Raw genomic sequence first — 15,452 nt, forward strand, 5'->3', positions numbered from 1 at the left:
GATTTTGGCCACTTTAGCAATAAATGTTGTTTTTACAATGGATTAGCATGGAAATGCCTAATTTAGATACTCTCTTTCCCCCAAGTCCAGTGTAAAAAATAATCATAGAATCAGAGAATATACTGAGTTAGAAGGGACCCAGACGGATCACTGAATCCAACTCCTGGCTCCACACCACCCCCAAAAAAACAAACAAACCGTATATCTGAGAGCATTGTCCAAATGCTTCTTGAACTCCGGCAGCTTTGTGCCATGACCACTGCCCTGGGGAGCCTGTCCCAGTGCCTGATAACCATTTGGGTGCAGAACAACTGTCTCAGGGTTGGTAGGGTATGATTCCACTAGTCAATCTCCTCCTCCAACTCCCTGATGCTCCTCAACCTGCCCATCTCCTGCTAAAGCTGTGCCACCAAGCTGTGCAGTTCTTAGTTGCCATCACTGAAATGTTGTGGGACCACTCCCATGACTGGAATGTTTCAGTGGATGGCTACAAGCTCTTCAGAAGGGACAGGCAACAAAGGAGGTGCGGTGGTGTGGCTTTCTATATTAGCGAATGTTTTCACAGAATTACAGAATTGCCTACAATTCTGTAATTTGGAAGTTGGAAGGGACCTCAAAAGATCATCGGGTCCAACCTCCCTACCAAAGCAGGTTCCTAAGAGCAGGCTGCCCAGGTAGGCATCCAGATGGGTCTTGAATATCACCAGAGGAGACTCCACAACCTCCTTGGGCAGCCTGTTCCAGTGCTCCGTCATCTTCACCATGAAGAAGTTCTATCACATGTCGGTGCAGAAATTCCTGTGCTCCATCTTGTGGCCATTACCCCTTGTTTTGTCCCCACAAACCACTGAAAAGAGGTTGGCCAAATCCTTCTGTCTCCCACACCTCAGATATTTATAGACATTGATAAGATCCCCTCTCAGTCTCCTCTTCTCCACGCTGAACAGACCCAGGTCTCTCAGCCTTTCTTCATAGGGAAGACGCTCCAGGCCTCGTATCATCTTTGTGGCCCTCCACTGCACTCTTTCCAGGAGATCCCTGTCTTTTTTGTACTGGGGAGCCCAGAACTGGACACAGTACTCCAGGTGAGGTCTGACCAGGGCAGAGTAGAGGGGAAGGATCACCTCCCTTGACCTGCTGGCCACGCTCCTCTTAATGCACGCCAGGATCCCATTAGCCCTCTTGGCCATGAGGGCACACTGCTGGCTCATGGTCAACCTGTCATCCACCAGGACCCCCAGGTCCTTCTCCTCAGAGTTCCTCTCCAGCAGGTCGTCCCCCAGTCTGTACTGATACTTCTGGTTGTTCCTTCCCAGGTGCAGGACTCTACACTTGCTCTTATTAAACCACATTTGGTTTCTTCCTGCCCATCTCTCCAGCTGGTCCAGGTCTCACTGAATGGCAGCACAGCCTTCTGGCGTGTCAGCCGCTCCTCCCAGCTTTGTATCGTCGGTGTACTTGCTGAGGGCAGACGCTATTCCCTCATCAGGTTCATCGATGAAGATGTTGAACAAGACCAGACCCAACACCGACCCCTGGGGAACACCACTAGCCACAGGTCTCTAGCTGGACTCTGCTCCACTGATCACCACCCTCTGGGCTCAGCCAGTCAGCCAGTTCTCAGCCCACCTCACTGTCTACTCCTCTATCCCACACTTTCTCAGCTTTGCTAGCAGGATGTCATGGGAGACAGTATCAAAAGCCTTGCTAAAGGCAAGTTCAATGACATCCACTGCTCTCTCCCCATCTACCCAGCTGGTGATGCCATCATAGAAGGCAACAAAAATATTTTGATGTTGTTGAGGTCTGGGCTGGGAATGATAAGGTAGAGTTCCTGTGGATAAGGGTTAGGGGCTTGGCCAACAGGGTGTACATCCTGATGGGGGTCTGTTACAGATTGCCAAAAATTGACAAAGAGAATGATGAGGTGCTCTATAAGCAGGTGGCAGAAGTTGATCAATTGCCAGCATTTGTTCTCATGGGGGATTTCATCTTCCCAGACATATGCTGGAAATACAGTATATTCCTGAGAAAGCAGTCTAGGAGGTTCCTGGAGTGCATGGTAGACAGCTTCCTGACTCGGCTGGTTAGTGAGCCTACCAGAGGGGGTGCCCTGCTAGGCCTGCTGTTCAGGAACAGAGAAGGACTGGTGAGAGAGGTGGTGATAGGGAGTTGCCTTGGCAGAGTGACCATGAAATGGCGGAGTTCTCTATTCTTGCTGAAGTTAGGAGGGGGTTCAGTAAAACTGCTACCTTGGACTTCTGGAGGGCAGACTTTGAACTGTACAGGACACTGGTAAGGAGGGTCCTTTGGGAGTCAGTCCTGAAGGGCAGTGGGGTCCAGGTTCATGGAAGGTAAGTCCTACCAGACCAGCCTCATGTCCTTCTATGACTGTGTGCCCCAATTGGTGGATGAGGGAAAGGCTGTTGACATAGTCTACCTAGACTTCAGCAAAGCCTCTGACACAGTCTACCCCAGTATTCTGGAGAACCTGGCAGCCCACGGCTTGGGCAGGTACACTCTTTGCTGGGTTAAAAACTGGCTGGACAGCCAGGCCCAGAGAGTGGTGGTGAATGGAGTGAAATCCACCTGTCAACTGGTCACCAGTGGTGTTCCCCAGGGGTCAGTGTTGGGGCCCATCCTCTTTAATATCTTTATTGATGATTTGGATGAGGGAATTGAGTGCACCCTCAGCAAGTCTGCAGAGGACACCAAGCTGGGGGGAAGTGTCAACGTGCTAGGGGGTAGGAAGTCCCTACAGAGGGACCTTGACAGGTTGGGTCAATGGGCAGAGGCCAGTGGGATGAGGTTCAACATGGCTCAGTGCCGGGTCCTGCACTTTGGTCACAACAACCCCATGCAGTGCTACAGGCTTGGGACAGAGTGGCTGGAAAGCTGTGCAGAGGAAAAGGCTATGGGGGTGCTGATTGAAATATACAAGAAAGCCATCAAGGCCCTGGAACATGTCTGGGAAGGGCTATGAAGCTGGTGAAGGGCCTGGAACACAAGTCCTGTGAGGAGCGGATGAGGGAACTGGGGTTATTTAGTCTGGAGAAGGGGAGGCTCAGGGGAGACCTTACTGCTCTCTATAACTCCCTGAAAGGAAGGTGTGGGGAGCTGGGTGTCAGCTTCTTCTCACAGATAACTAGTGATAGGACAAGAGGGAGTGGCCTCAAGCTGAATCAGGGGAGGTTCAGGTTGGAAATGAGGAGACATTTCTTCTCAGAAAGAGTAGTCAGGCATTGGAACAGGTTTCCTAGGAAGGTGGTGGAATCACCATCCCTGGGAATGTTTAAGGAAAGGTTGGACATGGTGCTTAGCGACATGGTTTAGTGGGTGATAGTGGTGGGGGAGTGGTTGGACCAGATGATTCTGATTGTACCTGATTGCATCTCCCACAGGTACACACACTGCTGCTCTCAGACACTGGCAGAAAACTCAGGCTAGAAACTAGTTAGAAGAAAAAGCATCAAAATGGTGTGATAAATATATATATATTTTTAATCTAGAATTTATTTCCAACTAGTTTGTAAGTCCATTTTAATGCCTACTTTACTATAGTGACAACAACATAACTAAACTAAAGGAAAATTAAATCTTAACCTAAACATTGCAAAGATATGCTGAGCAACACTACACTATAAAACAGGCTCTTCTATGGTTTATATCTCAGAGTGCTGTACATAACGTAACTAGTTAACGTTTTACTATTAATATTAGTCAAAAAGTACTTACAGAATAAAGAGAAACTTAGGAAACTGTAATCTATCACTAGTACAACACAGAAAAATAAACTTCAGCAATGGAAGCACATGGCTGTACATGTCAGTGTAGCAAATGCAATTATAGTTAGAAGGGCAGGTCAGAAAACTGATGCCCACTTTTGATTTCCTGTTTTCATAACAGGATGTTATCCCCAAAAGAAGCATTCCTTTTCAGGATGCTCTCATCCCCAGAGTGACAGTCTCTGCTGTTTACTAGAACAGAGCTGCAGTGAAACCTTTTCCCAGGATTTGTTGTCCTCTGTATCCTTCATGAATCTGAACTGGACTCTTTGGGTGTAGCTAATTGAAGAAAATTGTTTTTGCATGGATTGTCACCAGTGTAGAAAGGAAGATGATAACTTTAATTTTAATTCATATTCCCCATAGTTTAATTGCTCTGATAAATGGCACTATATGTATCTTACAAAGCAACTGAGGACAAACCCCTGAAATTCTACAAAAAGATTAACAAGTAATGTACATTTAGAAGAGTGTAACTGATTAACTTGGAATCAGCTTTAAATGTCTTCTTGCTTGACAATTAGGAAGTCCAAAATTGATTTTGGTCTTCAGTGAAGAGTTCTGAATTAGTCATTATCATAGATGCAATCTGAAATGGAAATAGAATGCCAAATGTATTAGTATCGTGTAGTGCTTTGAGTCAGGATAAAATTATTTATTGTAATTTAATATAGTTATTGTATTGTTTGAAATGTTCAACATACCATCACCGATATCATCATAAATCTCTCCATCACTGTAAGTTAGAAAAAGAAAAAAATAATGTATTTAAAAATGAGACATCAGATATTACTATTTGCATGCAGCTATGAAAAGGCATAGCAGCATGGTGTAGACGCTATCAAGTATTCATTTGCTATTTAGGTAATAAAACAGTGTTGAGCAAGATGTTGAGGCCAAAAGAGCTTCAGTGAAGGGTAAAACTGAGTAAGTTTCTTTTTAAAGTGAAATCCATGCTTTATTAAAACATTTTTTAAAATTATGTTTTAAAGTAGCTATTGTAAAAAAAAAAAAAAATCATAGAGGCACTTGCATTAAAAATGAAAGACTGAACGATCTTTTTAAAATCAAAGATGGGAAAGATGAGTGAAAAAAATCAGTATGGCCTTGAAATGCTTTCTTGTTTCTGTACTTGGCAATACTATAATGGTTTTGGAGGAGCAGCTTTTTGCATAATGAATTCAGATAATGTCTGTAAAATATATCTGCTCCCTAAGTAGGAATATTCAAAATGTCAGTCAGATACATGGACAGTCCTCTTCAAGCCAATAAGGCTATTTATGTTTGTAAGCTAAGCATGTGCATAAAATTGACATCTGATTGGATATTTAGAGGTCTTGCACAAAGTACATTAAAGGAAATGAAAAGGCTCTGTCTGATGAGAGTTTTGGATTACAACCATACAATTATTTTGAGAGATGGAGCCAAACCTCCACAATCCCAATGAGACCGAAATAAAAATTAACCTAATGAAAATTTGGTCCATTTTAGTTAAACATTTGAAATTGGCATCAATATACCTAATCACATTAATTTGCACTTAGTAATAGATTGTAGTCCTGATAATGTTTGATTTATGTCATTTTTCAAGGCCTAAACAAGAGTTCATGTTTAAGCAAAGAGGAATGGTGTACTGGATAATTTCCAGCATAGAATTATATGACTAATTCTTGAGAAATATAAACTTCCTAAAAATATCTAATTTTAAATGATTACAATAACATACTGAAATAATTAAAGTTCATATTTATTTAACAAATGGTTTAGAACAGATTATATAATTAAAACATTTTTTTCAAAAAGATAACTTTATACTTACTTTTCAACTAAATTGCTTCTCAGAACATACCCATCTGTAAAACAGAAATATATGCGTTAAATGTGTTAAGTTAAATTTAAGTATTCATGATATTTCTTCTCTTGCTGGCACTAGTGAAATGTAGTTTTTATCTTTAAAATATTTCAGATAGGAAGATATACAGATGTGTAACAATGTATGCTGGGTATGTGTTCATGCAAGATTTTGCTATTTACCTGTTTAACATAACATGGTGACTTATATTTCCTGCAGGGACAAAAATGTTTTCCAACATATATACACCAATGAATTATTACTAACTGTAATTGTTTAAAATGTTTAATTGTATCCAAATTGATAAATAATATTTGTATAAAAATATGAAAATACTTTAGAAAAACTATTCTGTTGTGAATTAATCTATTTCTCTGTTGCATTGCTATTAAAATCAGATAAAACTACACATATTCTTCTTCAACATATTTAATCCCTTGAAAAAAGTGGTTAATTTCTTTGGAAAACTACATCAACTGAAATACTTGTCAAATGGTATAGCATACCAAGCAGAGAGAAAGTTATGACAACAATTACATATTTGTAGCTAAACACTGGGATGTTTGTACAAAGATAAAAAATTTTAAAGTAGGAATGTCATTTTATGTTAGATTTGAAATTACTGCAAAAGTTTCTCTATTTTATTCCCTAGGAGGCTTAAATGGCCACAGTAAAATAACATGTTTTTAGTAATCTGTACAGTGCCATATTAATTACTTTTAGCATAAATTTATCAGCTTTACTTGTAAACATCCTTTGCATTCTTGCATTCTTGGAGCTGCTGCTGCTTCATGTATTCAGAAGAACCACTGTAGACTACAGAAAGTATGAGTTTTCTGCTAGTATGCCTGGTAGTGATCCTGCAAATCAGTCTATCTCCAGGTCTTACTGTTTTACTTAAAGGAATTATTTCTTCCTTCATATGAACTTTTTGTGTGTTTGTTTGTTTGTTTTTCCCAAAAGTCTATGGAATTGAATTGAAGGTTTTTCTGTATTTCAAAAGGTGTATGGTTCAGACGAAGACAAGAATAAGGAGGACTTTCAGGGTAAATAAAAAGAAGTGATAACAAAATATGTTCCTAAGCACATCAGTCCTTGCTTAACAAGGTGGTAAGACCTTATAGTATAATTCCTAATTTTGTTTAACTGGTGGTAGAGGCATGAAACCATGGAATTGCTCTGTAAGTTGAAGATCAAATGGAAAAATTAATGTGCAAGAAAGTTAAATATATATATATATAAATAAATATTAATTTTATCTCTATCTGGTCATCAAAAGGTAAAATTAAGATTTGAGGACACTCCAACTAGAAAAATAACCACAACTGTCATGTACTTAAATAAAGTAGGACTCCAGTTTTGCTAATTAATGTGAAAATTGACAGAAATATATTCAGAGGTTTTCAGAGAGGATATTTTTATTTGTTTTGCTCTTTTATGCATAGCAAAGCAGTAGCTTCTGTTACTGTTTGAAAAGCTTTGAAGACTATGTGAGGAAAACAGAAAACATGAACTACTTTCTGCTTTGCTATTAGCTTGATTCAAAAAATGTGACATCGACAGCCTCACTTTGCAAAGTGGCTGCTTTAAGGCAATACATATTTTGAAAAACTTGTGTTCTTTTGCAAGAAGTTCTTCCTCACCCTGCAGGCCTGCCAGGAAGACGGCTATACTCCAGATTTTAACAGATGAGTACAGAGGGGAAAGAAATAGAAAGAAATTCACTGAATCCTTGTCAGAGGTGTATGGTTTTGGACTGTCTTCTACATAGGCCAAAATGGTTAAAAGCAAAGGTGAGTGGAAGGATGTTGCCACTTTGGACATACTCTGTTATAACACAGTGAATTTTTATGAGGAGGTTTGAAAAGCATTGAAACAGAAGCATACTAAGAAATCGAAACCAACAGTAGATGTTCCAGACTTCTCCAAAGAATGCAAAAACTTCTGCCAATGCATACCCTGTCCAAGGATTTCAAAGAAACACTGAAAGGCCTTGTGCAGCTCCCAAAACAGGCAGGGATGCCAACAAGGACATATGCCTTGGATCAGCTAGCAGGGGGAACACACTTAAGCAGTTTCCCCCCCAGCCTGTTGAAAAGATTAAACTCCAGCTCCGGCAACCCAAAGGAAGAATATCATCATTGATTTTCCTTTGGCTGCAATGTATGGGCAAGAACTTCCAAGAGGTGCAGAAAGGATTTTACTGTTTTACTAGATTTTGTGGGGTATCACAGCAATACTATTTTTGGCAAATGGAGGGACACAAAAGCAACTAAAGCACCTCCTTAGGAAGTTTACATAAATAAGTTGTGATCTCTCTCACGTTTGATATCTCTTGACTATTGGAGCTTTAATTTTTTAAAGGTCTGACACTCCTAACATACTCAAGGAGGTACTGTAAGTAGTAACAATAATAAAATAACAATATAACTATATAACTCCTGTCAACCGTTGGGTAAGGAGAAAGACAAACATCAGACTTTAGTATGACAGGGGTATTTTTTTTTATGTCCTGAATCATGTATTCTCTGATAATTTAATCAAATTAAATTTTAATTTATACTTTCACATATCTATTCTGTACTGCAGCTTTTTAATAAGACTTACATTTTCCTTCTTCATTCCTGCACAGCACCTTGGTATCATCTGTATTTTGTATAATTTCAAGAGACTCCCCTGGCTTAACTTGTAAATCTTTAGATCCCCACTTTCTTTGGGGCAAGTCCTGGACTGTGGTGGTAGAGTAAAGAACTTTGATTTCACCTTCAAACTGGAAAAAAAAAAAAAAAAATACATGCCAGATTAAAACAACAACAACAAAACACTATAAGGCACTATAAGGTAAATCTTATGATCATGCATTTTTATAACAATATAGTCCCATTTATTACTAGATTTTTGAAAGCTAGGCAAATAAGCATTTATAGTATCTAGTACGTGCCCAGGCTTGCCACTTGCACTTACCAGGGCTCAGATCACTCTTTTTACAAGTAGTAATGCTTCACTTGTGAAAGGCAAAATAATGGATTATTTACAAATTTGAGGATACCATATGGATATTTTAGTCTTTATATTTTATGTGAACAAACTTACTTTGAACTTTTTTCTGAACTCCTTCTCTTCTCTTTCCATCTTTTTAAGCTTTTGTGGATCTTTTTCATCTGATTTACCTTTTCCAAGGTTTGCTGGTTTTGGTGAACTAAAATATGACATTACAAATAAAATAAAATTAGTAACACATTTGAGGTATTAATCATTGTGGTAATTTTAGTGAAAATGTATTTCCTTTCAGAGGTCTTAAGTACGTTTTCTTCACTCTACAAAACTGACATGGATGATACAACATAGGTTTGTTTGCAGAAGAAAAAAAAATGGGGTTGTCTTTCCGACTTTTTTTTTTTTTTTTCCCATGAGTTCTGATGTTAATGTATCTATTACACCAGAGAATATGGAAATTTTTTCAAAGTATCTAGCCATTAAAGCAATGAGAACTTTACACCTACCAAAAATAGTTTAGATAAACAATATCAATCACTTTAGAATGTTTAGGCAAAGGACAATTTTTGTGAAGTCTAGGTATCTTTGGGCAATAGGCTGAATAACATGTCTCACTTTGGAGGCAGCTGGAACACCTTAGCCTTTCATACAATAGCTGTCTTAGTCTTTTGTGCCCATAAGAAGAACTTGCTACTCCAGGGAATCTGCATTACATGCTCTATTTAAAGTTCTGTTCTTTGTTCACATCCCTGATACTGTTGATTTGTGCCAATGAGCAAGAAAAGGTTTCATGTCCTTACTGCCCTTCCTGATGCTGTACCTGGGAATTAAAGTCTGATCTTGTGTTCTAATCCTTCTTGTTCTCTGCAGAGTTGTGTATGATAGTTTCACTGAGCGTGAATGTATGTGTGCGTGAAATAACTTAGCTTTAAGGTGGGCCATGCTGTTTCCTTTGGATATAGAGCTCAGAAAGATCTCTCTGTTTTAATGCCTCTAGACTAGATTTGTGTAGTGCAATCTTCTTGTAACTCCACCTGAGTGAAGTCAGTGACATCAGAATGTGACATGTTGCAGTCAGCTCCACAGATGCATCTATGCTCATAACACATCTGTGTTCCAGAGATGGTTGTGACTTCCCGGTACAGGAATAAAATTTTCCAAGCTGAACTTTACACCACCAGATGTGTTTCATACAGGTAGTGTAGGGCACTATCTCCTTTTCTCACAAAATATTGCAGCAGTTGAGATCAAATACAATACATATCCACTAGAATCTCCAGATTTTAATAGAAAGAGGACTGCATGCAAAGAATCTTCTAAGAGTCTTTAGGTCACTCATTCATTTACACCTTTTTTCCCTCAAGGGCTAAATCTGTTGAAATTTGAAACATGTTTAGTTATTCTGCAGTCTAATACCATTATTATTACAATATGTAATAAAGGCCATTGTCAAAAGCAAGGTTATGACAACCTGACACAGGTTATGAAAACCTGACACTACCAAATAAAGCATACTATTTGCCTCTAGTAAACACTTTGAAAATGTGCCACGGTGTACTAAAGATTTCTAATTGGAAAAATAACTCCCGTTTTCACTTGCCTGAAGTCAGGTGGTGGAGGGAAGTCTGAGGAATCTACATCATCATAAACATCACTGTCACCACAATCTGAAACGATAGTATATAAAAGGATTCAAAATCATTATGTTATCTCTAAATGTGAATGCATCAGTAGTGAATACATTATGTTATAGTCTACAATAGAATATATAAGTTGACAAAAAAACACAGCAAGTTTTGTAGTTTTTTACTTTCTCTGGTAACTGTAGTAACAATCTACTGTGCAAAACATATACCAGCAAACCTTTTCATAATAAGACTCTTTAGTAATAATAATAGGTATTCACTGATAGTTTAATCTTTTTAAGCTGAAGCAGGTTTTTGCACATGTTGGCTAATGCAATAGATTTTAATCCTCATTTTAATTAGTCTATTTCCCACTGTGTTGCATCGAAGTATATTTTTAGGATTTGATTTTAATATAAACTCATGTACTTCCATAGCACTTTGGTCAGTGTAATATTGCCTAGAACTGGATATGAATCACACATATATTAGATTGCAGTGCCAAAGCAGTGGAAAGAATACTTACTGCAAGAGTATACTTTGAATCATATCCAGCATATTTGTAGAAAGGGACCAATTATTTAACTCATCAAATCCATGGCTGGAAAAAGTTACAGCTTTACAAGGCTTACACCTCATTTCAGGCAGCAGCCACAAAACTTATAAGAATTCCCTTTTAATTCTCTGGCTAAGACAATATTTATGAATATATGTTATCTTACAATGACACTGCAAGTGATAAAAATAACAGCAAGCATCTCATTATTCTTTTGAAGTCTCTCATTAAGTGATTCTTTCCAAGTTTATCTATTTATACTTAATGCTAAATAAAATGAACAAGGGGAGGTCTTAAGTAGAATTATCATGACTTTAAAAATACATGTTTTCTAGGAAGTCTGCACTTTATTGGTATCTTCTTGTCTGTAGCCAAATCAGACACAATATAAAAAAATTGTTTGCTGGAACTGGATAAGCAATGGGAAATCCTATTTCCTTCCTTAGACATGTTTTTGTGACTAACATGATACAGAGTAATGTATGCAGAAAAAAAGGATCGTGAATCAATATGGAGACAAAACCATAGACTATTAATTACCTTTTCCAAACTGCTTTGTTGAAGGAGACCTGCTTGGGTAAAAAACAACAACAAAAAAAAATATCAAAAAGAGAGATGCTCATTAAGTATTTATATCACATTATCAGAATTTCACATCATTTACACCCTTTGAAAAATTTACAAGGGCTCCAAGTAATCTCCAGACATTTTGAAGCTCTGCTGACGCTAGCAGTAATAATAGTTCACAGACTAAATGTATTTTTACCAGTGGATCAAAATAAACTAGTTCAGAACTGAATGAGAAAAGATGGTAGTAAATACGTCATTTCCTGATCTAACCTCTAGGCAAGCTGGGGAGAGGATAGTCTTTGCATTTTTCTCTGTTGCTTATTATTCCTAAATTTTGGATTAATGGTATTAGATTTACCAGTTTTTCTTGGCTGTACTGGTGAGCAACATTCATTTTAACTGAAGATACAATAAACTTGCATCACCAGAGTGGAAAAGAGATGATCCATTATTTGGGTGTTCTTCAACAACAACAACAAATTGTTATATTTTAGTTACTAGGCTCACGCAACATATATAGCTTGTAAACATAGTAATTCTGTTATGAAGTTGAAAAGAAAGGTGATCAATATAAGGACTTTTTATTTATTTATTTCAGAAAAATATCATCCTGATTTGCAATTTGATGCATGATTCATTAGGCTGCTCTGAGAACATGTTAGTAGCATGCAATCAACGCTTTATTAGAATTAGTTAACGTGCACTGTGATTTCCTAGCAGACTCTTACAACAAATCTCCATTATCTTCTGCCCCATTGACTTTGGTTGTTTTTTCTCGTACACTTTTCTTTTTGTTATCTTTGACCTTTAGCTTCTTCAAGATTCCCCAGGACCAGGTATCATTCTTATCTTCATCCTGTGATACAGACCTTTGGAGTATGCATGCAATTATCACAATGTAAAAGGTAACATTCTTTTTAAATGCTCCAATTTAAAATCTTGATTGGTGTACATAATCCTCATTAATGACAACGATGTATATATCAAAAAGTGACAACCCTAACTGTCTAAAATGCTAAACTACAAGTCTGCATTTTAGATTTTTCATAGATATTGAGAAGTATAAATAGTTATAAATATTTGTCTACCAGATTTCTGTTTTCATGTTGTTACTCAGCAAGCTAGCATTTTATTATTTTATTTTGTTGTTTTCATTTCAGAGCCATTCTATTTTTCTATGGAGGATTTGCATGACTGAAACACTTTTTTTTTTGTTGTTGTTGTTTTGTTTTTCTGACATAACAAAATTAATTATGAAATAAATCTTCTCCAAAAGAAAAAATAACTTTTTTTTTTTTTAATTAATGTATCCATCCTGATGTATATCCACTTGCTGATCATCCCAATACTTGACTGAACACTTATTATGTCAAATTTAAGAATAATTAAAACGAAAATGATAACACACTGCTAAAGACTCAAATGATTTAAATGATATAAAAACATACCTAGTAACAGCATCAGTATCATCAACGCCATCATAAATTTCTTGATCAGAAGGAGGAGGTGGGAACATCTCTTTAACAGATCAAACAGTGAATTAATGCATTTCTATTTAATGTTCTGAATAGCATATTAATTAGTGATCTCAGCACGTCAGATATGTCTGCAATGTGTGTGTAATATCCTTGTAAATGGGGTCTTTTTGTAGATCTGCAGAGACTATTTATTAAAACAACTGTTTAGCCTTAACCTAATTGGGCACTTCATCCACAGAATTTAAACATTACACTGCCAATAATGAGAGAATGAATACTGGAAAAAAATATGTATTTATTTGATGAAATCCTAAGTAGCTGTTTTGGGCCCATTTGTTATGATGACTTTTTTATTTTTGTTTGAGACTGACCATGACTGAAGGTGTCAGACCAACACTTCCAGCAAATGACACCACAGATGTCAGAAGCAAATGAAATGTAAGCTCCCCCTTTTGGTGGCAGTTCTGACCTCTGAGCCCCACCTCCTTCAGTGCAGGGCTAGCTCAGTTTCCATGTCCAATTCCAGCCACTGGTCAGAGTACTGACTGAAATCTGTACTTAGCTGGCAGTAGCTTTGTTCAGGACTGCCAGGGGATGCTTCTCCCATGACTAGTATCTAAACTCTAAGCTGAGAAGATGAGCTGTTCTCTTGTGATCAACAGAGAATGTTACATAAATATATGTGCTACCAAAGAGGAAAACAGTTTGAATGTCTGTTTTTGACAATGTGGAAGTGCTGCAGACATACTGTTTAAGACTTTAGAGTATTTCTGGAACTGAAGTTCCCTTTAACCTTGCCAGCAAAATGTAACTTTAATTGGTAATATCACTGGCTATTTCAGAACTGCACTTCTGCATAAAATTCTTGATCATGTTAATATTTCGCCATTTATACATCTGGTGTTTTGTGAAATCATTTAATTTCTCACAAAAATAAATAAATAAATAAAATCTTAATGGTTTGTAATCTGGCACGCTTCCAATACAGAGTATGAGAAGAAAAAACTTTTTCATCCCAAGTGGATCATATAGTTGGCCACCATACTTTCTTGTTTGTTGTCTGTTAGCTAATGTTTAGCATGCTTCTGGATAATTACTGCATTATTTGGAAACTACAGAAGTCTGGATTTGAAGGTAAGCAGTACTCAGAAACAAACAGCCCCAAAATTGCATGTCGAACTTACTTCCAGCTCCATTTCGACCACCACTCTGACTGGAAAAACAAACATAAGAGAGATCTTAGAGAAAAACAGTCATTCTTTGGAAAACAAAACAAAACAAAACAAACAAACAAACAAAAACTGCTTTTGTGGGTCTTAGTTCTAAACACTTTGGCTTTGGCACTCCTTGTCTATGTTGCCAGCTGAGCACTACTAATTCTATGCTGAAGGCTCAGGCACAGGCTTGTATGTTCTGTGTTGGCAACAACTAAATGTGCCAGTGCTTTTTTTTTCACTCTGCCTTCACCACACACACTGATTTCTTACAGTCATATAGTAGTTGCACTTTCACTACTGCTAAAGAAAAATAGTGAGTGAATTATCTCTGAGATGAGGAGGGATTAATTTTTAGCAGAGTCAGGTAAAGGAGTTCAGGAAGAGTACTCTGTTTTTATCCTTGGAAATCGTTCATTACAAACAGAAGAAAAATATTTTAAAATGTTATCCACAATAATTCAAAAGGGGGAATTATCAATATTCTCTATAGCTAATGCAAAAGCAAAAGTGACACAATGTATTTTAAGTGAAGCTCTGAAGGAAATTTGCATAAATCAACACATAGTTGAAGCCAATAGATGTGCATATTTTTCAATGAGCAGAACATTCAGCCCTAATTGTTGGTAATTGGCATTACTGGGAATTTATGATATTTTATCTTGATTTCAGGGAGATGCGAACCGATGTCTAAAACTATCAATGATTTACTGTATTTAGAAATTATTTTACATTTCTATATAGATACTGCTAAACTAAACATGGAAGATGACCATAGGATAATTCAGGTTGGAAGGGATCTCAGAAGGTCATGATGCTCAGAACTTGATGGAATTAAAAAATAACCTGACTGAATACTTAAGAGTACATCCACTTTCTTCAGATCCATAACTTTTGAGACAATTTTTGAGATGAAATGGTAAGCAAATGAATTTATTGTTCAACTGTCTTTTACCAGGTGGTACTTTAAACCCCTGACTACACGTTTCTAACATTTCAAGCATTCCATATTAGCCTGATGTTCTAACAGTAATTGTAAAGAACCTCCTAGGCTCATAGGAACTGGGAGTATTTTCAGGTCAAAGACTTTCCTAAACTTACACATCAGAGCAAGATATTCGTTAAACTCTTGTGCCAAGAACTCCTGAAACAGCAGACCTAGTCATTTATTAAATTTGGAATATTAACTATAGTACCGATAATGAGATAGTACTGTTCAGTCAAGAGTCTTTTTATAGTATGGCATTCTTACAGTGGTTTCAGAACATGTTGATGCATTTCAGACCTTCTGACAATTCATGCTCATGAACTGAACAGAATGCTATTAATCTCTAGAGAAGATAAAAATGTCAAAATACAACTTAAAGGATTTAAT

General features: G+C 37.3%; 1 protein-coding gene across 3 annotated transcripts in view; it reads right to left on the minus strand.

Moving 5' to 3' along the window:
* Positions 1-3,475: 3,475 nt before the first annotated feature.
* Positions 3,476-15,452, minus strand: part of FYB1 (FYN binding protein 1) — a 67,446-nt gene continuing 55,469 nt past the window's right edge. For 2 of the 3 annotated variants that reach the window (XM_035310492.1, XM_035310493.1), the window contains exons 10-19: positions 14,048-14,076; positions 12,834-12,903; positions 12,117-12,254; positions 11,356-11,384; positions 10,235-10,301; positions 8,731-8,836; positions 8,245-8,407; positions 5,605-5,638; positions 4,490-4,521; positions 3,476-4,374 (exon numbers count right to left, since the gene is read on the minus strand). In XM_035310492.1, coding sequence (XP_035166383.1) covers positions 4,352-4,374; positions 4,490-4,521; positions 5,605-5,638; positions 8,245-8,407; positions 8,731-8,836; positions 10,235-10,301; positions 11,356-11,384; positions 12,117-12,254; positions 12,834-12,903; positions 14,048-14,076 — 691 coding nt within the window. In that variant the 3' untranslated portion in view covers positions 3,476-4,351. The remainder of the gene's footprint in view (positions 4,375-4,489; positions 4,522-5,604; positions 5,639-8,244; positions 8,408-8,730; positions 8,837-10,234; positions 10,302-11,355; positions 11,385-12,116; positions 12,255-12,833; positions 12,904-14,047; positions 14,077-15,452) is intronic. The other variant, XM_035310494.1, reaches the window with a different exon arrangement.

The sequence above is a fragment of the Oxyura jamaicensis genome, chromosome Z (assembly GCF_011077185.1).
Source record: "Oxyura jamaicensis isolate SHBP4307 breed ruddy duck chromosome Z, BPBGC_Ojam_1.0, whole genome shotgun sequence".
NCBI classification, from domain to species: Eukaryota; Metazoa; Chordata; class Aves; order Anseriformes; family Anatidae; genus Oxyura; species Oxyura jamaicensis.